This window comes from Rhinolophus hipposideros (genome assembly GCF_964194185.1).
Source record: "Rhinolophus hipposideros genome assembly, chromosome: 5".
NCBI lineage: Eukaryota > Metazoa > Chordata > Mammalia > Chiroptera > Rhinolophidae > Rhinolophus > Rhinolophus hipposideros.
In genome coordinates this window covers 98,950,691-98,977,322 of record NC_138051.1, presented here as the reverse complement: position 1 = coordinate 98,977,322, position 26,632 = coordinate 98,950,691, and the positions used below count along the sequence as shown (strand labels likewise).

At 50.5% G+C, this 26,632-nt stretch overlaps 1 protein-coding gene across 1 annotated transcript in view; it reads right to left on the bottom strand.

Annotated features, from left to right (window-relative positions):
• Nucleotides 1–981: 981 nt before the first annotated feature.
• Nucleotides 982–26,632, bottom strand: part of LOC308498149 (uncharacterized protein) — a 34,740-nt gene continuing 9,089 nt past the window's right edge. The window contains exons 6-11 of the mRNA XM_081049613.1: nucleotides 26,310–26,446; nucleotides 25,872–25,897; nucleotides 25,694–25,773; nucleotides 25,428–25,599; nucleotides 16,455–16,530; nucleotides 982–1,336 (exon numbers count right to left, since the gene is read on the bottom strand). Of these exons, the coding sequence (XP_080905739.1) occupies nucleotides 1,201–1,336; nucleotides 16,455–16,530; nucleotides 25,428–25,599; nucleotides 25,694–25,773; nucleotides 25,872–25,897; nucleotides 26,310–26,446 (627 nt within the window). The 3' untranslated portion in view covers nucleotides 982–1,200. The remainder of the gene's footprint in view (nucleotides 1,337–16,454; nucleotides 16,531–25,427; nucleotides 25,600–25,693; nucleotides 25,774–25,871; nucleotides 25,898–26,309; nucleotides 26,447–26,632) is intronic.

Sequence of the window (26,632 nt, the reverse complement as noted above, 5' to 3'; positions counted from 1 at the left end):
GAGGGGAGGACAAAGGAGGGAGGGAGGAGGAGGACGAGGAAAAAGAGGAAAAGAAGGAGGAAGGAAGGAAGGAAGGAAGGAAGGAAGGAAGGAAGGAAGGAAGGAAGGAAGGAAGGAAGGAAGGAAGGAGAAAGGCGGGAAGGAGAGGAAAAAGGAAGAGATGGTGGTGGCGGTGGTGGTGGCTTTGGCTTTGACGGTGACAGTGGTGGTGGTGGCAGCCAGCCTCTGTCTTCCCAAGTTGAGTGTCCAGCCCATCTGCTGCAGCAAAGCCAGGCATGCCAGCCCCAGGACTCCATGTGACTTGGGTCCACAGCTCTCCTGCCCTTGCTCCCTCTGCCCTCATCTAGCCGCAGCCGTAAGCTGCTGGCTGACAGCCTGATATTTTTAAGCTGGGTGGGGGATGAAAGACTCAGTGACTCTGCCAGCGGGGTGGGAGCTCCATCTGAGGCTTGGTCTCTACAGCCGCCTCAGGGCCCTGTTCAGTAACCATCCTGTGGAATGGGTGATGGCCTAGGGTCGCAGCCACGCGGACCTGCTTGGCCCCTCACTCACCATCAGTTCAAGGATGACAACTGCTTGACCCTGCCATGACCTTGGGAACGTGTGAGGAGGTTGAGGAAGAGCCGCAGCCCTGGGGGGCAGCCCCTCCAGGCCTCTGAAAACCAGGACAGTGAGCTCAGCTCAGGTTCCTCCACCACCTGTGTACATTCCTTTCTGGAAAGAAACCTGGCACGTTCCAACCATCAGAAGGGGGATCAGCCAGGTTAGTTCATCCAAATGTGCGTCTGCCTCAGGATCCCCACCAGGCTAGCTCTGCTTAGGGACATCCCACCACTGTCGAGTGCCCAGTGGGTAGGGGATAGGTGGCTCCGAGGACTGGAGCTGGCTCCCCTGCCCCGCCCCAGCCATTACACAGCCCAAAGTGAGACAGGACGCCGACATTCACCCCCTCTTCACATTAGCAGCACATCCATCACTGTGTTTGTTAAGGCAAAAAATACATTTATTGAGAGCACAACAGGATGTGCCAAGCCCCAGGCGGGCACTTTCAAACCGCCTCACGGACTTCTCACAACAGCCCTGTGAGGTAGGTGTCCGAGCCCCGTTCACAGGTGCAGACGTCGAAGGCGCAGCCGCTCCCCTAAGTCTCAGGGTTCGTGAGGAGCGGGCAGGGTGAAGCCTGCGTGTCTGACCCTGAGGTCAGTGAAGTCCATCAGTCAGAAGGGGAGGCCGAGGAGGGCACGCCCCTCCTCGCAGAGGGCGGCCTGAGTCCAGAGTCTTTGGGTCGAGCCTGTCCTGTGGGAACGTGTGCAGGGCGTCCCCGTGGCTGTGGAGGCTGAGAGAGACACAGGTGCAGATGAAGGCCACCCGCTCCCGGTCTCACTGGCTGACAAGAGTTCTCATGCAGACGGGGAGGCCAGGAGCCAGGAGAGGACACGAGCCCACTCTGCTTAGGAGACGGGGTACTTGAGAGTCTGGACGTCGTGGGAAGTGGCCCTGGCTCCCAGCAGCCCTGGGGTAAGAGGAGCACCCAGACACCAGCTCCCGCCTATCTGCCTAGGACCCCCAACCTCTGTCGTCCCCCACATGTGCAGGCTTCCGGAAGCATAGCCTTGGTCCTGGCACCCTCCTGCACCAGTGACCTCTGATGGGTCTCACCTCATAACCCAGGACCTAGAACCCTTGGCCTTTCTAAAAACCACCCCAGCTCTCCTACCTAAACCATTACCAATTAAACTTGGGTGTTTTCTAAACTATCAGCCTCATCCTACTTTGGGGGTTTCCAGAAATTCTTCCTGATCTTCTCATTTTGGCCTCCACACCCAACCCCCAGACCTCTTAAATCTCTTATTTGAAAGCACAACTTTCCCTCCCTCACTGCCTCCCCAGGACCAGCCAGGTGCTTCCCCCACACACTCCACTCCACCCCAAGGCCCCTGAGCCACACAGGCGCCCACAGCCTGCAGAGCGTGTGGCCAGCCCCAGTGCCCCCTGGGAGGGCAAGGGGTGAAGGGACTTGTGTGCCAGGTAACAAAGCATTTATTTTCACATAAACAATCTCTCTGAAGCCTGTAACAACCATGCCAGGTAATGTGACTACTTCCAAGTTGCAGATGAGCCAGCTCACTCACCCAGAACCCCCATCCACCCAAACACACACACACAGACACACACACACACACACACAAAGGTGCTGGGGTGGCCTCAAACCCAGACCTTGATTCCTGGGGATCAGCACAAGGCACAGCTGACACTCTCAGTGTCGACCAGCATCCTCTAAAAGACACTGACCTGAACTACCCAATCCACCGGTGGGAAAACCAAGACTCAGGTTGATTCAAGTAACCGGCCCAAAGCCATTAAGCTGCCAAATGGTTACACCAGGACCAGACATTAAATGGGCAAGACCTCCAGAGCCCCACCACTCAACATCTGCCCATGCCCTATTCTTTGGGGGCAAGAGTGAATGAAAGTAATGGAAGCCTGGGGTCCAATCCCCCCGATTTGCTGGATGCCCATGGCTGCATCTTGCCCTTGGCATGGACCTCATGGGTCAATGCTGATTGTCACCAATGGTGGGGACAAAGACTTTCAGGTGGAAGACCTCCCCTCTCCCACGGCCAGGGCTCCTGAGGCCATTGCCAGCCTCAGAGAAGGTGCAGGGGTGGCCAGGACATCCCTCAGACGTGGAAACTGCCAAACGCCACATTATCAAAATCCCTTGGGCCACAACACAAATGTGGACACTTTAGCCCAAATGAAGATTATTTTCTGATATAAATATTTCCAAAACTGTGCAGAAGACCTCCGTTCCGCTGGGAGGGGCCCCCCAGTGGCTGCGTACTCGGAGTGAGCCCCAGCCCTGACGAGTCTTTACCAAGAAAACACACCCCTTCTTAGACAGGGGTCAACATGTGTATCAGCAGAACCGTGCATTCAGCTTCACGTCCATGAGAACCCGTCCTCGTCAGTCCGTGAGCATCTAATAGGCGCCTACTAGTGCAGGAAGCAGGGCTGCAAAAGGTCAGAGAGGCTCAGGCCTCAGAGTACGGAAGGGGTTCAAGTGCAGCGTAGCTGTGATCTCACTGACCCTCCACTTTCTTACCTGCCCTCAGGAGACAGGGTACTAGCCGTGCCCACCTCAAAGGGATGAACATGTGAAAACACTGAGTACCTGAGAGCCCCTCGTCCCTGGGTCACACACAGGCCTGGCCTTTGACAAGCCTGAGGTCTATCGGGGAGCTGACCCCTAAACACACTCACAGTCCCCTGGGAGGAGGATGCTGCCTACCTGTCCCCACCGTGGGCACCTCAGGAGCACCGAGGCAGGACGCTCAGAGAAGTTCTCCAGGACATGGGATGGCCTCAGTGCAGACACCAAAGGCAACACTGCAAGAGCTCCCCAGCAGAGCCCAAGGGAGGGAACCTGTGCCTGTGCTCCAGGCGGCAGGCGTAGCAGGTGCCCGGGTGTTACTGCCACCCGGCACAGTGAAAGCTCAGGCTACCATAAGAAGCGGCCAGGCTGACAGGAGCATAAAGGTGGGCAGCCAGGGCCGGCCCACCAAGGCTGTGAAAGCAGAGGCAAAATGGGGAGGCCAGGGAGGCTTCTGCAGGAGGGCGGGGAGAGGGGGAGGATGTGGTGGGGGGCATAGTGGAAAACCAAATGAGCCTGACCTTGGATGGAACCGGGGGCGGGGGTTAGAGTGGAATGCTGCTCCCCCACGATGACACAGGGCCAGGAACGGAATTCAGTGGTCTTGGGAAGAGATCCTGCTCCAAGAGGACCTGCAGAGACCCCTCCCAAGACTTCTGCCAGCGAGGGCAACATCTTATCTATGGACGCATTTCCAGGTCCATTTCAACCCAGCGGAGTGTGGCCTCTGCCAGAGCACTTCCAGGCATGTGGTGGGGACCTGGACACGTCCAGGTACATCTGGGCTGACAGCAGGCAGCCACAGTAACTGGGGGGCAGGGAGGGCAGCTTGTTGGTGGAGTCAAAAAAGCACCAGCTTTTTACGAAAGACAGTTCAACCCTGGCTTAGACACGCAGCTGCCCCTGATTCTTGACTTGCTCATCTACAAAATGGGCCCACACCCACGACCAAGCATTAAGCAGATAGGGCAAAGTGTACCACAACCCGGAGCTGGGTCCCAGGACATGGCGGGGACTGGGAAGTACTTTCTTTTCCTCACAGACAGGGAAAAAAGCAAGAGAATGTGACAACCTAGCAGCGCAGGCCTTTCCCTAAAGGGCAGAAGATGGGACCCACAAGCCCCTCCTCATCCTCTCTCAACCATCCCCTTCCCCTCTACCTCCCTAACAAACTACCCCCGGGGCCAATACAGATGTCAGCAGAAGCGTCTCCAAGCAGACACGGCAGCAACAGGTGCCCCAGAGTGGGCACACAGCCCGCTTCAACCTGCACGTGATGGGGGAAGACAGGAAGGGAGAGGGAAGGCTCTGAGGAGGGGAAAATGCCTCACTCATTCATCAGACCAATGTAACAAAACACTTGCAGGCTGCTTGGCCTCTGTCTTACATGTTCCATTGACTGTTGCAAATACAGTCTTAGTGGAAGGAAAGTGCTGACTTTTTATTCACTTAGAACTAGCAAAGGCTTCACTGGTCCTTTTGAGACAACCCCCAACACACGACCCTTCTCAGCGACAGCGAGCATTTGATTAGCACTGTTACTGTTGACCCAGCCCTTGACCTCACAACGACCCTGTGAGGTAAGCTTTCTAGTGACCCACTGCTTAGAGAAAAGGAGATTGAGGGTCAGAGAGGAGAAGTGACTTGCTCAACACACCGCTCAGTTGGTTAGGTGGTCCCAGGGTCTGCGGGATTCTAATATCTAACACAAAACACCGACTTGTTAACCAGACAGCAATAATTCCATCGTGTGACACTGGAAACAAGACTTCTGGTTTTCAAACAACACACATCATACAAAAATCCATAAGATACAATACAACGATTGTTAACAGGTCAATTAGGAGCAAAATACAATCTGAGTACAGGTTATAAATATCCACCAATTGCATTTGGTTACAACTTCTTTATTTGACCATCCACCCATCCACCCATTCATGAAAAATGGAAGGCGACCCCTACCACTCACCTATTACTGTGTTAGGCACCCAGGTTGCTCGGATTTGAACCCAAATGTTGTCATTTGGGAGGGGACTTTGGAGAGGGAAGTGCAGTAGCTTTGATGGCTTGTGCCTAATATTTTGTGGGGAGGATGCTGCTAGGAGGGTCTCTTGTTGAAAGGCATGCCTAAGTGCTGCCCACAGGTCATACACAGCCACTCTTTCACAGAGGACAAGCGTGAATGCGTACCCTGGGGTTCAGGGCATTGCCCAAAGAGGTCCCCATCCTCCGCATGAAAGTTCCCGCCAAAATTACTCCTATCTAATCTTGGAATGTCATACAAATGTAGCATTCTATCCCACAATATCCCCTGCCTGTTTGGCAAAACAATCTCCCACTAGCCTGCCCAAATCAGGCTGTCCTTCCTGGTCTTCCGTCCTGTCCCCAGCACAGCCCCAGAGCACGTGCACCGCCCTGTCCAAATGACAGTTCCAAATCCTGTATACACAGATCCCCACAATAGCTCTGCAAGGTAGGTGCTGTGCTCCCCCCAAAAGACATACCAGAAGTTTAAACCCCATGCATCTGTCCAGCTCCTGGCTTTGCCTACTCTACCCACTCTCCAATACAACGAATAAAATGCCCAATTCTCAATGGAGCCAAGACGCACGCCTTTTCCCATGCTCGCAGCAGTAGGGCCTGGGACCTGCATGGACGCTGGGGGCTGCATCCAGGGTTTCCAAAGTGCCATGTGCCGCAGATGCCCTGGTGTGCTAGTGGGCTGTCTGTGTAGACCCCCCACGGGCATGGTCCTTGTCAACCATAAAAGCAATCATCTCCCCCAATTTTCTCTAAGTAGAGCCAAGCATTAACTAATCTCAGATGGAACAGGAATGGCTCTAAGATCTCCTCCATGCCAGACTAGGGTGTTCTAATGACTTGAAAGCCTGCTCACAGCTGGTATCAGCCGTCATCTCAGACCCCCCAGCTGTCATTCACGCCTCTTGAGGAAATGGGCTATAATTTCTGAGCACCCAGGGAATACAGTTTACTGATTACTAATCAACCTAGTTTTGTAAGAAACCAAGTTGGAAAAGGCAATCAAACTTTCAGCAGAACTCAGGTCTGGAAATGGGAGCTGAATCAAGGGTCTCGCCTGGTTACTGACACACAAACATGGCCCCTTGCAAACATGCTCAGCTTTCCATTCAAAAGGAGATGTCAGAATGAGTCCTTGTGAGCTTGCTCTAATATGGCACTAGCTGATTTTTAAAAACGTGTGTTGACTGTGAGTGAATGAAGGTATGACTGAAAGAATGAAGCAGTGAGCTACAACCATTGGCATCTGGTGGAGGAAGCTGAAAGGTGGGAGGCAAAGTTGCCAGCAAGGCCCATGCACCACCAGGCAGGTGGCCTGGAGAGGACATCTCTGCTCACAGGCGGAGGGCGCTCTGAGACCCAGTCCTGAATCTGTCCCAGTCTGTGAGCATAGGAAAGCGCCATGGGAAAGGAAGCCGTGTGGGTGACAGTGGCAGATGAGATCCAGCTGGGATGTGCTCCCAGCAGTGACCCCAGAAGAGGAGTCTAAAAATAAGGACATTCACTTCATGACCACAGACCACCCGAAAGGGAAAGGTTTGCTTTCAGGAAAGAGAGACGCCAAAGCACCAGGTCAAGAAATGTAGGCCGAATGCTTGGATGGATGGATGGATGGATGGATGGATGGATGGATGGATGGATGGATGGATGGATGAAGTTAGGCTGGAAATCATTACCAACCTCCCAACCCTCAATGCTGGGATAAATTTGTGGGTGTCAAATTCTGACACAGGCAAATGGCACCCAGTGCTATAGTAGAGGGGTCAGTGAGAAGAAGAGGCACTCTGCTGGGAGCACAGCGTGTTCTGGAAAGCAGGGCAAGCCCTTCTTGGGTCTCGTGCCCTCCCCAAATGGCCATGATGACCTTTGAGCCCTGGCTCGCTTTGGAGTAGGGGAGAAACCCGAGAAGAGTGTGGAGTCCATTCTATGCCTTGGGTCATGGACTCGATTGCCCCAGGTGAGAAAGACGGAAGAAATCTTCATCAATTCTGATCCAATGTGTCTTCTTAATCAGTGAAACTCTAAAGACCACCATTGAAGCCTAGTAATTTCTCACACATCACAAGACCTGGGACCACCTCACCTGATGGCCCTGGGAGGTGGGAAATGGCGATCCAATGGCCTGGCCTCCACCAGGTGAAACGGGTGGGTGACAGAGCTAGTAGGAAGTCACCAGCAAACTATACGAGATGCTAGGCAGATTGTCTGGACCTTGGAGGGTCAAGGAGATATTCCTGTCCCACACAGTTACAGAGCGGGAGTTTATAGCTCATAAATGCATGAGTCCGCCCAGAGGACACAACCTTAAATGCCACCCGGCTGCCAAATGGAAGATGTTGTCCCCACCACATATAAGTCAAACAGACCTGAAAGGCCATCTGGACCAACCCACCCCCACTATTTGAATCGACTTAAAACTAACCTCATCAAGTGTCTGCCTGGCCTGCCCCTTGAATGCCTCCAATGCCGGAGAGCTCACTCTATGCCATGGTTACCCATTCCATCCTTGACCAATCTCATCAGAAAGCTATAACCCAATGGACTGGGACAAACAGTTCACAGAAGATAAAATACAATGTTAACAAACATATGTGAAAATGTTCACCCTTCATTAGTAATCAAAGCAATGCAAGTTAAAGTGACAGAAAAATACTTCTTAACAGACATAAACTAGCAATATCTAACAAAATGCTAATACATTGTTAGACATTAAAAAATGCTAAAAGCCTTCTGAAATTACTCAATATTCATACAAGAATCCCTGGCCTTTCTTTCAAGAAGCTCAACCGTAGGAAATGCATTCCTTCATTCACCAATCCATTTGTTTATCCTTCCATCCTTTCATCCATCAGCCAACCGCTGGTCCACTCACTCACATTTTCATCCCTCCTTCCATCGACTCATCCGCAGGCTAGCAGGAGAGACTGACATGCCATGAAATCATGATCACGTCTGGGTTTAGGAAAGTAATCCATAAGAATGAAGAAAAGTGCGGGTGCTGTGCCATTGTCTGTGACATAATTTATAACCAAAAAACGATGTTATTCATAACAATAGCAGGTAGGTGTTGGGAATCAATGACGACTATGGATGAAAGAAAAATGTTGACGACAGAATATTAAATGAAAAAGAGATAAAATGTGAAAAGTTTACGTGGTGAAGAATGGCAGCGAGGTTTAGGGGAAAAAAATGCATGCTCATAAAATAAATAAATAAATGTCCATTTAAAAGAGAAAAAAAAAGTATGTCCATAGACAAGAATTTGAAAATGAGAAAGAAAGATGGGTGGCACGTCAGGGTGTTTGACTGATAGGTGACCTCCTGCTCTAAGGTCATGTGCCATCCACACCATTTACAATAGGAACTCAAGGGGTCCTTGGCCGGTCTGCCCCAGAGGCCCAGCCTCCATCCTCCATCCCCTGGAAGGCCGGCCCAGCTTCCTGAGGAGGAGTTGGTGGTCTTGGGGGAATCCAAGGAGAGCTGTAGGCCCTGGTGTCACCAGGGGAAGGATTTGTGCATCTGGTGCATGCAAAGGTCAAGCTGAGAGACAAAATTCTTGTTCTAAAAAGTTGAAAGAAAGCAACACACACTAAAGACAGGCCGTGTTCAGAGAGGAGCGCTGAGAGGAGCACACCCTCATGGATAAGAGCACACCCACTTATCCATTCAGGGGCACACCCACTTGGGCCTCGTGGGTGGGGCACATTCAGAACCGGATGGGAGCCCACGCAGGAATTCTACCCCTGGCTTCTGCAGCTGTCGGGAGCCCTGTCCTCAATCCCAGCATCCCAGAACTGGAAGCCCTTAGAATTCCATCTCCAAGAGTCAAAGACTATGGCCCACATGCCCTCCACATTCCCAAGACAGAATTCATCGATCCCACACACCCATCGGGGCACCAGTGGGTCTCCCTGCAGCTTCTCCCATTGGCCCATCTCCACCCACTGTGACCCCTCGAAAGCCCCTCAGATGTGGGGAGAAGGTCTCCTAGCGGTTTCTCCTATTCCTCCATTATTTCCTCAGGGCATGTGACTGGGACCCTCTCCTCCTCCCCATCTACACGAATACTTTGTCCTCCTGAGCCTCAGCTGACTTTTTAAACAATCTCCCAAGGGTTCCTCAGAAAGACCCTCCAAGTGTCTTCCTGTCCTGGGCCCCTCCCACTCCACTCTCATGCACATGGTGGCACTTGAGATGGCTGGGCGGCTCTTTTAGCAGGTATCCCCAGGGGCAGGTAATAAATGTATCCCAGGCTTCAGACCAGCCAAGACAGAGCCCAGAGCCCCCTGGTTCTGAAAGCAGAGGAGAGCAGAGCCCTAAGGCCCCAGCACCACATCCGGTCCACACTGTTCTGCTCATGTGGCCCAGATATGAGGTGCTCGAGACACCAAAGGGTGGCTTCTGACCCATGAATTCCATGTCTACCTTCTTCTAAATGTTTTTATCCATTCAGGGCCCAAGCTAGAAGCATGGGAGCTGCCGGTCATCCTCACACCCCCTTGAATCCTGGCTGCAACCCCTGTAGTTCTGATTCCCAGCCCCTACTTTGATTCCGGGCCCTCACTTTGCTGCCCTCCGCAGACCTTAGCATCGTGGGCCTGGACTGCAGAAACAGCCCCACCTGTGCCCATCCACTCCCTGTTCCCAGCCAGGGTCCAAAGTCACGGCAAGTGTAACCCCTCACCCCCATCCACCAGGAAGTGTCCCTGCACTCCATGGCCCACCTGACAAAATGCCAACCCCACCTCCAGCCCAGCTCCCCTGGGCTCCCTGGGCTCCCAGCCACGGGTCCTGGGTCCAGCCACGCTGGCTCCTCCTGCTCAGGGCACTTGTTAAGAACCCTTTTTTTTTTTTTAATGTCCCAAATAGGAATTTGAAAGAAGTTGAGAAGGACTTTGGTCCTTGTTTTTAGAGACAAACACCAGCCTACAACACACAACTGCACAAATTCTATCCACTGCAGAGAAAGGACACTGGACAGAAACAGGGGGTCCCTGGGGTGGGGAACATCAGTACAAACAGCCCCACACACACCTGCCTGCAGCCCTGGGAGGGCACGTCAGCAAGGGCAACTTCAACACATAGCACAAACGCACTTTCCACTAAAATACAGAGCACATCAGAAAACAGGAGAGAACACAGTGAGGCCTTGAATGGCTCTGGGGGTGCCATGTCAAGGGGGCCAGCATCCTAGGACCACTTCTGTAAACCCAGGCTGAGGGACATTGCCCCGGGACCCTCTGAGTTGAGAAGGGCAGGAGGCCACCGGTGTCGTAGAAGCCCAGGCTGGATGGACCACACCCGGGGGGAACATTGCAGAAAGTTGCAGGAACGAGGTTTCTGGTGGTTCGCCTCTGGGCACCTGGGTCACTGGGCTCCTAGGTCACCCTTCTCAGGCATTCCTGCCACTTTTGGCCGGCCTGCCTTTCCCCTGCACAGCCCCTGGATGTGAGTGGCGCCACACCCAGGCCAGTGCAGCCGGAGGGGGCCCCTTGCCACTCAGGGCTTCCTGCTCTTTTACACTCTGCTGCCCCCTGGCGGGAATAGCCTCTCTCACAGGTGACCCACGCCCAGGGAGGGGCCAAGACACCCACCTGGCCCAACACCCCCTGTTCATACAACCTTCTGCAGGGCCCAGGGCTGAGCCCTTCCGCCTATCCAGGCCATTGGGAGAGCACTGCCAACAGGCAGCTGAGCACCTGCCCTCACAATTAATTCAAGCAGGGAGCTGAGGCCATTCCGAGTTTCAGATGGGGAAACTGAGGATGAGACAGCTGAAGTGAAATGGCCCACACAGCCAGGAGATGGAAATCACTCCATAGTTTCCTGAGCCAGCACCTCCCTGCCAGGTCAAGTGTGTGTAATAAGCACATGACTCTTCAAAGTCCACCCTCCCTGGTACCCACTTCATTCAGCTAGATCACAGGGACCCCAAAACAGGAAGGAAGGTTCTTCCTTCCATCCCGCCCTCCCTCCTTTCCTACTTTCCTTTCAGTCATTCATCCAGTCATGCATTTAGGATTTTTTTATTTATGGATTTCAGTAGCACAGCTTTAAATTAACCATAGCCCTTAGTTCATGAAGACCTCCCTTCACAAGTCTTACTTATTCATTTATGTTTTTATTCCTTATTCCTTTCTTCTTTGTTTCTCCCCAAATTTCACCTTTCTCCCTTTCTCTCACTCTTCCTTACATATTCTCTCATTTTTGTAAACTGAGGCACAAAGGACGATTCGGGGTCCCCTCCTCCCGGGTCCACGCAGCTTCATTTCTCATGCATTCATTCACTCACTCGTTCATCCCTCCTTTGTTTCTTATTTTGGGTGTTCATTTACTTATTAGTCTCCTATAAAATGACTATTAGTCAAAACCCCATGTGCAAAATAAACATCATTGGCCCGTGTATTTATTTACATTAGCAATCTTTCTTCCTTGATTTAGGCACCTTTTACATGTAGGTATTTATTCTTTTATTTATGGACTTCAGTTGCATATATTTTATTACAGGGCTGGAAGATGCAGGCTTGTCTTTGGGCCAGGTACTTTCTCTATTCTTCATTTATTTTTTGAAAGGTGTAATGTATTTATCTACTTAAGGAGTATGTGTGTAAACCAATTGTAATCCCTGTTCAGACAACCTCTCTTAACTATCCATTTATCACTTGGGGTGTTTGTTTATTATCTTTCCTTTTTCCTTTTTTGCTTCTTTTTTTATTCTCTCCATTTTCCTTTGCCCTAGAAACACGGTTCAAATGAGCTCATCAATCTTTAGGATTAAGGACCACCTCAATACTAACCTTAACAGATCCTTCTCTTTCAGACACCCCCACGTATTGGTTACCTTTGTACGGGGTTCTTCTGGTTTGTTTTGTTTTGTTTCTTTCCCTTGCTCTTTCGCTTAGTTTCATTCTGCCTTTCCTCGTCTCTTTCTTTGACTCACGAATGCTTTGCTTCCTGCATGTGTTCACGTTCAAGGACCTCAGGTGCCTGGAGTGGGATGAGTGACAATTCCATGGGCATCCAGCACTGCCATCTCCACGTCTAATTCAGTCATTCATGTGTCCATTCATTCTTCCTCTCACTCTTCGATTTCAATGTTTATTCTCTTATTTATAGGCCTCAGGTGCACAAAATTGGACTAACTGTAATCTGTGCTTCCCAGTTTTCTCAATGCCAGTCCGTGAGGCTCCCGTTTGCTCATTAATTCCTCGTACTGATGATTTGCTTTAGGGTTTATTTAACTATCTCCAGAGCCCAGTTTTGAATTAGTCATAATTTTTGGCTTTATACCTTCTCTTTTTTTTTTCTAGCATAGCTCTCCTCATATATTTGTGTGTGTCTATGTGTGTGTGTATTTAATTCGTTCAATGTTTTGATTGCTTATGTCCATCTTGTCATAATTGTCTGTGTCCCCCTCCCCCTTCCTTGCTTTCCCTTTTTTGCGTTCTTTTATCCTCCTGAGCCTCGAGTGCAAAAGTGAATTAATTGAAATAATAATTTCTCGTTTGTTCATTCACACAGTCATTCCTCTATTTAGGCATTTTTTTTTCTGGTGAACCTCGTTTTTTACTATTTATTATGTTTAATGAATAATATTTGTTCATTATATTTAAGTACTTATCCAGTAAGTGCCTTTTCTTCCATATGTCTATGTTAATTTCTTTCCCTACATGTTTCCTTCTCCCAGCAGTCTTCCCTTTCAGACTTCTTTTCCGGCTTTCTCATGGAACACATGCATTTATTCTCAGTCTTGTTTGCATGGTATTGCTTTTATTCTTCATAAACTCTGGGGCCACAGATTTGAATTAAGGCGGATGACTACGCCAGTGCTCTGTCATACTCTTAATTGTTTGGCCTACTTATTATCTTTTCTACTCCATTTTTATGTTGATTTTTCCCCCATCTTAATTGTTTTTTGCTACCCGTCTTTCAATCTTCCTTTCTTACTGCTTTTCATTCTTTTGGAGACCAGGCACCAAATTGGGATTGGCTGAACCCTAACCCCCTCTGCAACACCCTCGTCAGTCAATGCAAATCTTTTTGCTCATTCTTTCCTTCATTCATGCATTCATGCATCCATTCAGTCTTTCTTTCTATTTAAATAGTTATTTTTACACATCTAGATGGCAGGTGCACCTAATTGGATACATGATAATCTACAGTCCTCCCCTCCCTGGCCCCATAGAGCTCCTCCCTTCCATGTTACAGCTTTCAACTGTTTCCTGGGTGGGTGGGTGGTTGCCCATCTCAGAAGCACAGATGTGAATTAATCAGTGTGCTTGGTTCCCACTCCCTCTCATTCTTATTCCTAGAACAGCTCTCTCTTAGATATGTATACCTATTTGTTCATTAATATATTACCTTTCTGTGTTTTCTGGTGATGTTTACATTGCTTTCCAACCTTCACTGTTTCTCTCTTTCACTGTTTCTTTCTTGCATTCTTTCATTCTTTGGAGCTCAGCTTCCATGGACTGATGAATCATAAAGCCACCTGCAAACACCCATCCTTGACCCCTGCAACTCCATGTCTGTCTCTCTCCTTCCTTCTTTCCTTCTTTCCTTCCTTCCTACATTCATTCATTCATTCATTCATTCATTCATTCATTCATTCATTTCTTCTTTCCTGTTTTCCTTCGTCTTTTTAGGTATTTACTCCTCTACTAATGGAATTGAGTCCTTAGATTTTGACCAATTATGATCCACAGTTTGTGACGGCCTCTTATTATCAGTCCTAGCCTAACCCTCTCCTGTGGATCTATCCATTTGTCCATTTAGTCATTGTCACTTTTTACCCTTCCAGTCTCTTTTGTTACAGCTTTCCACATCCCCTCCTTTCTCACTTGCTTTCTTTCAGTCTCATAGAGCTTCAGTGCCCAGAGGGAATTAATTACAACCCTTCCAACGGCTCATCAGGAGTGCCTGCGGGCCATGCCTCCTCCCTTCGCTCCATCCCATCTGTTTCCTTAGATGTTCATGTACTTGTCTATTTACTTATTATTTTATGGAGACTACTGTGGTTTTAGACTTGGACTCACCAAGTAGACGTGATCCACAAAGTCTTTTACTATTCCTCCTAGCTTTGCCTTCTTTTCAATAATACACCCATTCATGTATTTCTCTATTTAACATGTTCCTTTTTCTTCCATATTTCTTGATGTAGATGTTTTATTTTGTTCTCTCATTCTTTTATCATTATAACAGATGTCAGCTCCCAGGTCTACGACTCAAAGCCCCTCGTGCCATGGCCCCATCTGGGCCCAGGTATCCAGGTATTCCACTGCTCACCCAGCCACTCTTTCTTTTTCTTTTTTTTCTTGGCTTTCGTTCATTTAGAAATGCATTGATTTGTGTGTATCCAGAGTTAGTAAAAGTTAAATCTCACCTTTGGTCCCCTGGGTCCTCTTTCATTTTTAACTGATCTTTGAACTCTTTCTCTGTTGTTTTATTTATTTTTCTCTGTTGTTTATTTATTTTCCACAAGCACATATATGGATTGATTCTAACAATAGGCATATAATAACCTGACCTAGTCCTCCTTAATGTATTTACTCATCTCCTAATTTTAAAAAAGTCTCTTTTCCCTTTTATGTATTATTTGGCTTCTTGCCATTTTCTTTCTTCCTTTCAATCACCTGTTCCTTCTCTCTTGCATCTTTTCATTCTGATGGGCCTCATAATCTCATCCTCACCATTGGTTTGTGGGTTTTTTCAGTTACTTTCTCTTTATTTTTATAAAATTCTGTACATAATCAATGTATACATATTCATGAGTTCGAAGGTAAGTATACACCATGAAACCATCACCACGATCTACGTCATAAATCTATCCACCACCTCCAAAAGTTTCCTCCCACCCTCTTATTATTATTATCATTTGTGAGTATATTTAACATAAAATCTACCCTCTTAGCAATTTTTACACATACAATACAGTATTGTCACCATTGGTTTATGCATTTCCACTTCTCATTCCTTCTTTCTTTTATTTAGATTTTATTCTTTTATTGAGCAACTTTAGGTGCTATATATTTGAAATACACATACTCCTTGGTCCATGATGACGTGCTATTGGTTTGTGTGTGACCCTATTTGCATACTGATTCAATATTTCATTGATTTATATACTGATCTCCTGTAAGTCAAATTGGATCTTGTTGGCTTACTTATCCTGGCTTACTTATTTCTTTACCTGTTTGTTCATTTCTTCATAGTTTCATTCATTCGTTCATCCATTCATTTATTTGGACCATGTAATAGATACAGTATCAGCAAAATGACCTCCCAATCACAGCATCTTAGACCTTCCTTTCTCCTACTACCAAGTTAATCACCAAGGTGTGCACAATCCAGAGTCCTTACACCTACACGTGGCAGGTACAAGCACGGGCACAGTAAATGGTAGTGCAGCCAGACCCGCCCGGGGCTCCCATCCTAGACAAAACCAGGGGCAGATCTGCAATTAGGGCCAGATGTCCAGCCCCCTGGGCAGGGCAGGCCCTTCCCCCGGGCTCCTTGAATGGCCATCCCCATGAGAAAGCTGTTTCAAGACCCAGGAGTACATAGAGACACACACGTTGTACACGGTCTCCCAGTTCCCCGGTGGGAAACGACGGACATGGCGTTCGTTTTTAAATAGACAGCTTTGTCTGCAGCAATATAAAAATATTTTGGCCTTTCAAGGCCAATACAAAAGAAATTCCCCATTACCATTGCTGAGTGTCTCAGTCCCAAACAATAAAGAACTTGAAGAGGCTTAGCCGGAAACTTTGAAGACAGAAAATCTGCCCATTCTGTTTTCCAGACATTTCAAGGGGGTGAGCGAAGGTCAGTGGAGCTGGAAGCCCATTTGAGAGGCAGGTCCCTCGGCCCGAGTTTTTTCCTTGGCCCTTTGAAGGGCCCCCAGCTCACAAGGGCACTTCCATCTTAGTCTGCCCTGCGGCACAAGAGCCAAAGGGACACTCAATAATGAAAGGGCCATTCATTTAGAGGAGTGAAAGAGAAATTCTTTTGGGGTCCAGCACTCGAAGCTGTCTATAGAATTCTTTGCCACAGAGACAACACAAGGCGGCTGGAGGTCCTGCCTTAGAACACAAGACCCCAGGTCCACACTCGACTTGCCTTGCTGGGCACCCCCTTCCCTGTGAGCAGACCACCAGCCAATGCTCACCAGGCCCTCCCTCGCCTGGCAGTGTGCTGAGTGGCAGCCCCCCACCCTCGGTCACAAGGCCACAGATGTACACCCCAAACTCCAACAACTTACGATTTTACAGGTGGAGGATGCTGGGGTCCAGTGTCTGAGGTCCCTTCCCACGAAGGAGTCCGGGCAACAGCTTCGTCTGGAATGAGAAAGCACTGGGTCACTGGAAGAGAACCTCACCCAACTTCAGCGGGGACTCCCCAACTTCTAGCAAGTGTAGAATAGGTGAAACCAAGCATTTCTTTTTTTTGAATACACTGGGTCACGCACGCACCCACCCGCCATGCTCCCCACCCCAGCTTCAGCCACAGACGGAATGGATGGGGCCTGGGAGAGGCACGCAACATGACACCTGACCCAAGAGCCCTCGGGTTAGTGCTACCCGTGGGGCTAAGTGCTGTTTGTGAAACCCAAAGGTTTAGGGCAACTGCACGAGTGACAGCGGAGCTGGGCACCAAAAGAGTGGCTAGGATGCTCCCTGGCAGGGCGTCCGCCTTGGAGGAAGGGCTCCGCATCAGTCCCTAGGTGCTCAGGGAGAAGCCAACAGTATACTGTGTTGAGAGGGTGGGCGGGCCAGGGGCAGCTGGCCCCAATAGGACACAGAAGTGGGCTGTGGGCCATACCAAGGGCCGTGAGGTCCTCCATGTGCAGAAGCCATGGCATGCACCTCATGGGACGACAGCCATCTTCACTTTACTAATTATGTACGCATGTTAATTAGCACCATGAAAAGCTGTGACCAGGCACATCAAGCCTTTGACTTCAAGTATTTGCCTTAGATTTTGAGTTTTAAAATAGTGAGTTGAGTAATGGCAAATACACGTCATTACAGTAGACCCTCGGTATCCATGGGGGATGGTTCCAGGACACCCCCCTAGACCAAAATCCGCAGATTTATATGAAGTGGCGTCATATTGGCAGATGACCTACGCACATCCCCCCATGTACTTCAAATCATACCCAGATTACTTGTAAGACCTAATACAGTGGAGATGCTGGGTAAATAGTTGTTATGCTGTATTGTTTAGGGAACAATGACAAGAAAAAAGTCTGTACGTGTTCAGTCCAGGCGCAACAGGCAACCACCGTAAGCCTAACGACAAGTACACATTGTCAGCAGCAGTGGAACTTTCTTTTTCAAATATTTTCAATCCACATTTGGTTGGATTCATGGGTGTGGAACCCACAGATACAGAGAGCCAACTATGTATTGGCTCATCGACTGTGACAAACATGCCTCACTAATGCAAGACGCTAATGATGGGGAAACTGGAGAGGGGGCCATGGGCACTCCCTGGACTCGCCACTCACGTTTTCTATAAACCTAAAACTCCTCAGGGGAAAAAAAAGTCTATTCATTACAAAAAAAAAAAAGTTTAAGTGACTTGATTTTGAACACATGTTCATTAGACTCTAGTGAAGGTAAGGTGTAGCCAAGAGGTGGCTGAGGTTTGAAAAGTATGTGGAGAGAGTAGAGTTAGAGATTGGGGCGCGAATGAGAGGGTTCTCATTCTCAGGGCCACAGGCTGCCCCTGGCCCTCCAAGGGACCCCAAAGAAGAGGCTCTCACAAACCCCACCCCTGCCCTGACTAAAGCCACTTGGACACCCCACTTTGCCACTCCATTCCCAGTCATGTCATTCTCTGGGGCACCCAGGAACCTGGCCAGGACAGAAGGGAACACACCTTTTACTTCCAAATTATCTTAAATTCCTTCCCTGGCCTCGAGCTTCCCAAACACTGTTTTCTCCTAATTGGTTGATTTTATATCCAAAAAACAAAGAGGTCTTTAAAAAGTGTTAAGCAGTTATCAGCTTGTGGGTGACCAAGGACAGACTCTAGTTCTCTAAATGCTCTGGGCCCCCCATTCTGTGCTGTATACTACCTGAGACATTTCAGGCACTCCCTAGGAGCCCGTGAGGCCCTGGGGAGGCCCTCTCATCACCACCATGGTCCTAAGGTGACAAAGGAACTCCAGAGCCTAGACATGGAGCAAGACCACAGGCACTGCCACTTTCCATGGAAATGAGAGCCAGGAAAGTACTTTGGGAGTTTGTTCTGGTTTGGTCTCTTTGCTCTTTTAATAGGACCACAGAAATCCGAAGCAGCTCGGGGCATCTGGGTTTTTTTCTTTTTCCTGCTTCTGCTCCAGGGGCCCCATGAACATAGAGTTCCTGCTGCCCTTGATTCACTTTCGTGCAGACCCCAGGACGCTCCGTGAAGACTCAGCCTTGGTTTCATAGCTTCACGTACCAGCCCTGGGTTTGCGGTGATGTATTAATAACTCGGTGCTGGGCTGGAATCTTTACAGATGTCAGAGAAGCTGCAGAGATGAGTCACTGTCTGGAACCAAAAGAAAACACGAGGCCTCCTTACAGGGTCCAGGGGAACAATTGCCATGAGATTTGATTGAAGACCTCATAACCCTGTGCACTGAGCCCCTGCTCCACGTAGCAAGAGCTGATGGACCTACCTATAACATCCTCCCTGGCTCACCGGGATTTGAAAATTCTAGCTCGGCATCCCAAGATTTTTACCGTCACTTTGTTCTGGAGGCAAAGAGGACCTAATTGATCTGGCCTGTCTTTAGTACGAATAACTGGATGTTTAGAGCAGAGAAGATGTAAAGGGATTATTTTTTAATAAAATGATCATTTCCAGAAATAGAGGCTGTAGTTCATACAAATAATCAGCATCACCTCCAATCTCATGCTTCCTACCTGTTGAGTAAAGACCCCCCCTCTTACAACTTCTCCCTACAAATGGAAGCTCTTTGTAGAGCTCGCTTCCTGTACCTTTGTCAAGGCTGGGGCCCTGAACATTACAGGCCAATTTATGAAAATGGGAGAGGTAATTGGGACATCTTTTGAAATCCTGTCCCCTCTCTCTTGCTGGCCCCCTCAGCCCTCTAATTCCAGTTGGCCGGGCTGTGAAGGATGTTTACATATGCCTCTTCCTGGAATTTTACTCTTTGCTTCAGGAGTGGGCAATTAGAGAGAATTAGGGCCTATTTGGCGTATGTGTACCATTAATGGATAGAGTGGCACAGGCAGCCTTGGGAAAAGCAGTCTGCTGGTCTAATTGAAGCTGGCAATTTTTCGATCCCTCATTTCAGCTCGCAGGTATTGTAGTCACCAAGGTCACAAGACAAAGGCTGCAGCCCACCATGGTAATAACCGGTGCGAGCCCGACCGAGGTTCTGCGAGCTATTTACTACCGCACAGTGGAACACAAAGAGATAGCTGGGGATGTTTTCCAAGCCAGGCCTGAGCCTGGAAGCTGGCACAGGCCCCGTAACTGATCACATTTCCAGGAGTTGCCACCCTGATGGCTTTTTCAGGAAGTTCTCATCTAAGCGGGCCAGAGTGCCAACAGGGGTGTTGCTGAGGGTCTCGTGACCCAAAGGCTCAGGGTGAGCCACAGGAGAAGGTGCAGCCAGCCACACCCTCCTGGGACTGCAGCCATGGGGCCAGTCTCATTACACAGTGACAGCTCCACAGCCCGGAAAGGGTTTCCAGGCCTGGCCGCAGGCCCACCCATCTAGAAGAATGCTCCACAAGATGCAATCCTTGCACCAAGGAGCCCCTTGGAGTTAGTGTGGGCCCTGAGAATCTATGTTCGCAAAAGGCTGACTGTGAGGACTGTTAATGACCATAGCCCCATTGCCTGGGCTAGTCAAGTGGAGCTGGCCCTCGGCAGTGGGTTGCACATCTGCCACCTGCCACCTTGGGCTCTGATTTCCTTGTTTCTAAAGTAGGAGGGGTTGGAAGGCAGTATATCAGTGATCTCAGTCCCCCAACTCTCAAGTCCCAACAAACAGACTAACAAGCCACAGATGACCACTGAGGCAGCTGGAAGGAACTCAGAGCTTCAAGGGTACTCAGAGAATGCTAATCCTTCACTGTCCCATTTCATAGATGGGAAAACTGAGGCCGAAGACCAGGCCAAGGTCACACCTATAGCCGGGGCTGCACATGCTAGAACTGGGTCTCTGGAAGGCCTCTCGGGGATGCCGTCTGACCCTGTGTTCGGAGTATATCTCCTCTGACCACCTGACCTGTCCCAAGTAGCAGGGCGTGTGCCCTGATCCCAGTGCCCAGCCAGGAGGTTGGGGGGCCCAATCTGGACACTTGAGACCTCCGTCCCCTCCCCTCGCCTTTCCAACACTGACATCCCATGCTTCTTCTGCCTTACAGAATATGCAGAAGTGACAGACTATTGCCTCATTTTACAGATGGGAAAACTGAGGCCCCAAAGCCAGCAGTAACAAAGACACTGGCCAAGATGGAGACCTGGGACTCCTTCCCCTGTGCCAGTGACTTTGCCCTGGTTCCAGCGGAGGGACCCGAGCCCTCAGTTTAGTTTAGGGCAATGGTTGCACAAACTGTTTTACAACTCAAAGGGTCCCCGTGCTCAGGGCCACCCCTGCCCAGATAAGCTGCTCTCCCCTCATCCTCTCTGACTTCCAGTGCAATCCTGTGGATCCCCGAGCCCCCCAACTCCAATTTCTTAGTCTGGTAGGAATGAGCCTCTCTCCACCCATAGGGTGGCCCCAAGAAAAGGCCGGAAAGGCAGGAGCAGCAGCACAGCTGCAGTCCTGGACGGCCAACACAGACGTGCGGTCAGCCTTTGGCCCCTCTGACTGTTCTCCTTCCCCAACTTTCCATCCTGGAGTTCTGTCCCTTGGCCCCATTCTGTCTCTTTGGCTGTCTCTTGGGCATCAGGCCCAGTTCGATCAAATTCTTGTTTACAGGCACAGCTACACTGATTCTTCCTCCTGAGAAATTTGCAAAAAGAAAGCCCTAGAACAAGGAGCATGAGCATGGCCAGGGTCATGCTGCTGGGGTGGCTGGTTAAGCGTGCCATTGTGCTGCCTCTTGTCTGTGTCTCCGAAGACACACACACAAGGGCAAGGGGGCCCCGCAGGAGTCCCCCCCCCCAGAGGGGACACACACACACTCCCACACCCTTGGTCTCAGGAGAAGGTAATTGAGGTTTTCTTCTTTTCATCTGAAGAAAAGGCACCTTCTATTGAAAGAATGTATTCACAGACCTGGGAAAACTCATCTGCACTCAGCCCTCCCAATTATCCCCAGGTGGCTGTTCTCCGTGGGGGCTCCCCACATTCCTTTCTGCCTGTGCCTTTGTTTCCATCAGTACGGCCCTGGGAGCTCCCAGGCTAAGAGTCTCCTCCTTAAGCCCCTGCCAAAGACCCTATTCACTGCGTGCAGAGAGAAGCCAGGCAAAAGGTGGTGGGCAGGCTTCCTTCCCCCGACCCCCAGGGTGGGGGACTTAAGAAGTCTCCATCTGGATTTTTTTTAAGCCCAAAGAAATTGGAGAGCAATTAAGAGAGTCATGACTACACCCTCACCATCCTCCTCTCCCTTAATTAACTCCTCTCTCACACACATCCCCCCAGGTTGGGGCCCACCCCGGCCTCAGCCACCCAACACCTGCTCTGCCCACAGGTCCCCATGACCACCAAGGACTTACGGTGGAAGGGAGCCAAGAAGACAATTATAGATATGTCTGGAGACATTCTAATCGCACTTAGTGCCCCAAAACATGACTAGAGCGATCCGTTTTCCAGTGAAGACTGGGGATGAGGGACTAAGTGTCTAAAATCCAGAAGGCACCAGAAATTCCAGGACGTGTGGACACCTCCCAAGACACAGCTCTCAGGGGTCAGGCAGCTTGTGTTGGCACCGAAGGGGAGGCCCTCCACCTCTTCTGGATCCAGCAAAATTTGGGAACCCTCACCCTGCTCTTCCTGTCCTGCTCCAATGCCCAGAGGGTGCCCAGTGGGGGGCAGGCTTCCTCCCAGTGGAGTCCCTGGGGCTCCCTCCCTTAGTGCCTTTCCTGGCTCTGAAACTGACTCGTTCCTCGCCAAGGTGTTCCTGCCTCTGCAACCCCTTCCCTCAGACTTCCCAGAGGGCTGGGACTGCTCGTTGGAACCAGCACCATAGTGACAGCCTTCCCTCCTGCCCCAACCAGTCTTGTCTCTCCCTTGCCAAACGGGAACCCCACACTTGAGATGGCCTCATTTGGAGAGCTACAACTCTTTTCCGGAATGCTCCATGTGTTCAAACCAGGGGTTGGGAGACCAAGCTACACTTCTTTATTCCTCTTTGAGGAGAGTGGACAGGGCTCCAAGCAGTGGGGGGAAGGGGAACTCGTTCTTGGGACTTAGCCACAACTTGTTCAATTCCAGTCTTCTACAAAGAAAAGGCCCCCCAGCACCCCAGACCTTTCCCATTTCAGCCAACAATACTGGTTTCTACATTGTCCACTGCCCTTTAACCCTGTTCAACCTTAATTTGTCTCCCCCACACCCCCCTCTGTGTAAAGCCGCCTTCCTCTTTTCAAGGAAAAATTCATTAGCAAACTCATTAACCGCGGGCAGATTTTTTTTTTTCTTTCTGGAAATCAGATTGCACATAAAAAACACATTTAAGTTACTTCATGTAAATGAAGGAATAAGAAACACATGCGTCCTGCTGTCCTCAGTCTTGCCAGGTTTTGACATTATTTGGAGAAATGTGCTTGGAAATATATTTGGTGTTTAAATCACAAATCAGGAGGCAGGAGGTCAGGGACCCTGGAAGCTGCAATCAGCCCCACAGGCAACCTGCAGGTAGGAAAATTGGGGGGAAGGTGAAAGAGGTGGCCCTTTTTTCCTTTCCATGAGCACAGAGGCTGAGTGGCACTCAGTTCCCTTTCCCATCCACCCAGGGGATCCAGGCAGACAGGAGGGCCAGCTTTCAGACAAGACCACCACCTCTTCCCTGACATCTGAGCCCACCAGGAAGCGTCCAGCTAGAGGCAGGCCCCAGGGAACAGCTTAGTACAATGACAAAATGGCCAGATAAATCCCTCCCTCTGCAGTGACAGAGTCCTCTGCCCATCTGGCCAGTCAGGGTCTCATTTCCACCCTCTCACTGTTCAAGGATGGGCCAATCCATCAAAAAAGAATTCTCCTGAAAACAAATATTTTTTAACTCTTAGTGATGGCCTTCTTGAAATTTCTGGAATGATTGGCTGCAAGGCTGATGGATGATGCTATGTTTCGACATTTTTAATTGAGAACTTGATCTATTGTTATCTATTTTGTGCTTAAGACACACAAAACCCAAAATACGTGTTTGCCCAAGACTGCGGGCATTCACAAGTGTACCTGAAATACAGCTCAGCCCAGACAGGCCACCCCAAACTGCTGAGCAGTGGGAGGGGCGGGGGGGTTGGCAAAGTCTGGGACTGGTGGGGCACTTGCCCTCGCCTTGACTCCCCTTTAGCTCAGTCTACCTTGAAGGAATCCTGAGATGTCCCTAAGGAAGCATCCAGAAGCCCAGGGCATTTGGTTCAGACTATCTCCACGGATCTTTCTGGTAAGCTCCAGATTCGACCCCCCTAGGAGTCCTACATCCTGCCCTGTGTAAAGCTCCTGCCAGGCCTCTCTTCCACGTCACCATGTTTGCAGGTGGCTCAGCAAATGCCAGCTGTGGAGTAAATATCACAGGGCAGAGTCTTCCGGGGGCCCCTCCCTGGGTTTAGTCCTGGACACACTCTCCCCCACCTCTCTCCATCCTGAGGGGCTCTCCCGGGAATGAAAACAAGCAGACAAAGGCAACAGCCCCCCCCGCCCCGCCCCCCGGCCGGATCCCTCTACCCCTCTCCGCCTACACTTTCACGTTTTATTTAAAAATAATATCCGCACCCCATTTCCATTTCAGGGGAGAAGGCAGGGCTGTGGAGGAGCAGTCTCTAAAACTTCTGTTTGAGGAAAGAGTGTTATGGAAGCCATGCCAGCAACCCAAGACCCACAGGGAGCCCAGAGGCTGGCCACTCTGACCACTGGGCAGCAGGCCACACAGGGGCTGAGGCTCCTGGAGGCGAGGCCCTCAGTCAGGCTCAGAGCCGTGTTCACACCTTTCCTCTCCGGACCCCCTGTATAAGTGAGCATCACGGGGGGGAGGGGGGACGGGATGCTGGCATCTGTGGCCTCCAGGCCTTTGTCCTCTCCCACCTGGACCACCTGGCACTCTGCACCCACGATTCATCCTGGTATCTACCCCGGGCACAGCAGACATGAGGCCCGCCAGGCATGCTAGCACAGCCCCTAGACTGCTGGCTCCAAAAACACCCCATTGCACATTTATGAGACTCAGCCGTTGGGACCCCAACAAGAATGGTGGCCTCAGCTAAGCCTCCTCTTTTCTAGCCCACCTTTGGTTAGCTGCCACATGGGCCACATCACCATGTGGGACCTCCCAGGACACCCAACTTGACCCTCTGGACCTTAAGGCAAAGCTGGTCTTGGCACCCCAGAAGGACCTCAGCCCCAAGCCCCCAGGATCCATTAACATGTCTTGCATAAGTGAACCACAGATAAACAAATGACGAGTCCTGGAGGGAACTGTGCGCTGTAATCCTCTGCTTTCTTCTTCTTCTTCTCTACCATTACTGATTTTATTTAAACAAACAAAACATTCCCATCTCATTGCAATTTCAGGGGTGAGGAAAAGAGGCCAAGAGAAGAAGAACTCACTCAAAAACCACTATTTGATTAAAGGACATTATCAAAGTCTCGTGTTTGAGAAGCCAGCATTTTCTTGGGGACTGACGTGACCGTGGCATGGGAGAGAAATGTTTTTCTAGCTAGAGAAGACAAGCATGTGTGTTTCCACGTCTCTAAACTGGAGGGTGCTTAGGGAGCAAATGTACCCTGATTCATCTCATTAACATGCTCAGCAAAGCTTTGATGAGGACCTACTATGTGCCTGGCCCTAGCCGGCTGTCACGGCCCAGGCCAAAGTGGACGCTCCTCACTTACCATGCAGGGCCCACAGCATGCCGTCAACTGGGTGGCCCCTGTGCACGCTGGCTCCGTGAGGCAAGGCAGCTTCCAGACCCCCAGGCCCCAGGTTGGGGTAGAAGGTAATGAATGGCCCTTCCCCAGGCTAAATGTATAGTCTTGAACAGAAGACACGTCAGCTGAACCTAATGATATCTTAGTGTCCCAAGAAAACAAGAGACTCACCCCAAACCAGGAAGGAAGCGAGAGGCATGGGGCTGAGGTGAGATACCAGGTGACCGTCAGGAAGGAGGGCCTGGTCCAGGGTGATGGTCGTCTGCGGGCTTTTCCGTCTCTTCCATCCTGTCCTTCGGCCGGCCCGGCCAGGTCGCAGCCTCTGTGCTGATGATGGAGTCGCCTTTGGGGAGGGACAGAAAGTTAGAATTACAGGAAGGCAAGCACCCAAGAAAAGCTACACATATACCAACAAAAGGCACAGGGCCCAGTCTCACCTGAAGTTTGGTTTTCAGTGGAAGAAGGTGGCTCATGGGCATGAGCGATGACAGGAAAAGGTGCAAGAGAAGCCACAGGCCTGCGGGGGACAGCCCCCAGACCAACCTGAGACCTAGGGCAGGCAGAGCCCAGGATTCAGAGGGACAGGGTGGTGGTACAGGCAGGCTGTGGGAATACCTGCTCCAACACGACGACAAAGGGTTCTGGGAGGAAGCGGCGGGACAAAAAGTCACTTGGACCCTGGGAACAGGCCCACGGGAGGAGGCGCTTGAAGATGGTTGGGGGAGGTGGCATGCCAGCAAGGGATTGTCCCACAGGTATTGGGGAGCTGCTGGCAACCTGGGCAGCACTGAGGGGGAGTGACTTCTTGGGCTGGGGGAAGGGTATTTGGACCCAGCATCAGGGTCAAAGGCAAATAGGTAGGTGGACGAGGCAGCAGGCAGAACCAAGTAACACAAGTGTGGGCTCAGCAAGGAAAACCAACCTGTGAGTCAGAGGGCTGGGCAGCTGAGGCCCAGAGAGTAAGGAGCTGGGTGACTCGGGCACAGAGAAAGGGGATGTCAGTCAGGCCAAGCAAGAGACTGTGGCAAGCAGAGCTCCAGGTGGGCAACCAACCTGGCTGGTGGAGAGCCAGGGGAGGAGCTGCCAGGTAGAGCAGAGCAGGTAGGCAGCCAGGCAGACGCGGAGCCTACAGAGCTCCCTGGAGGTTCCCAGCCATCTGTCCTTTGCATGGCACAGGCCCCAGCCAATGACTGGGAAGCAAAGGAGCTGGATTTAGCCCCAGGGGGAGGAAGGTATCGTAGAGGAGGGGTCCAGCTCACGGGACCCTCAACTCAAGAGGGAGACCTGTGTGGCCAGAGCCCAATGGGACACACACCACAGCTGTTCCTGTGCTCCCACCAGGGCAGGGGCCCGGAACAGCCGTCAGCACTCAGCTA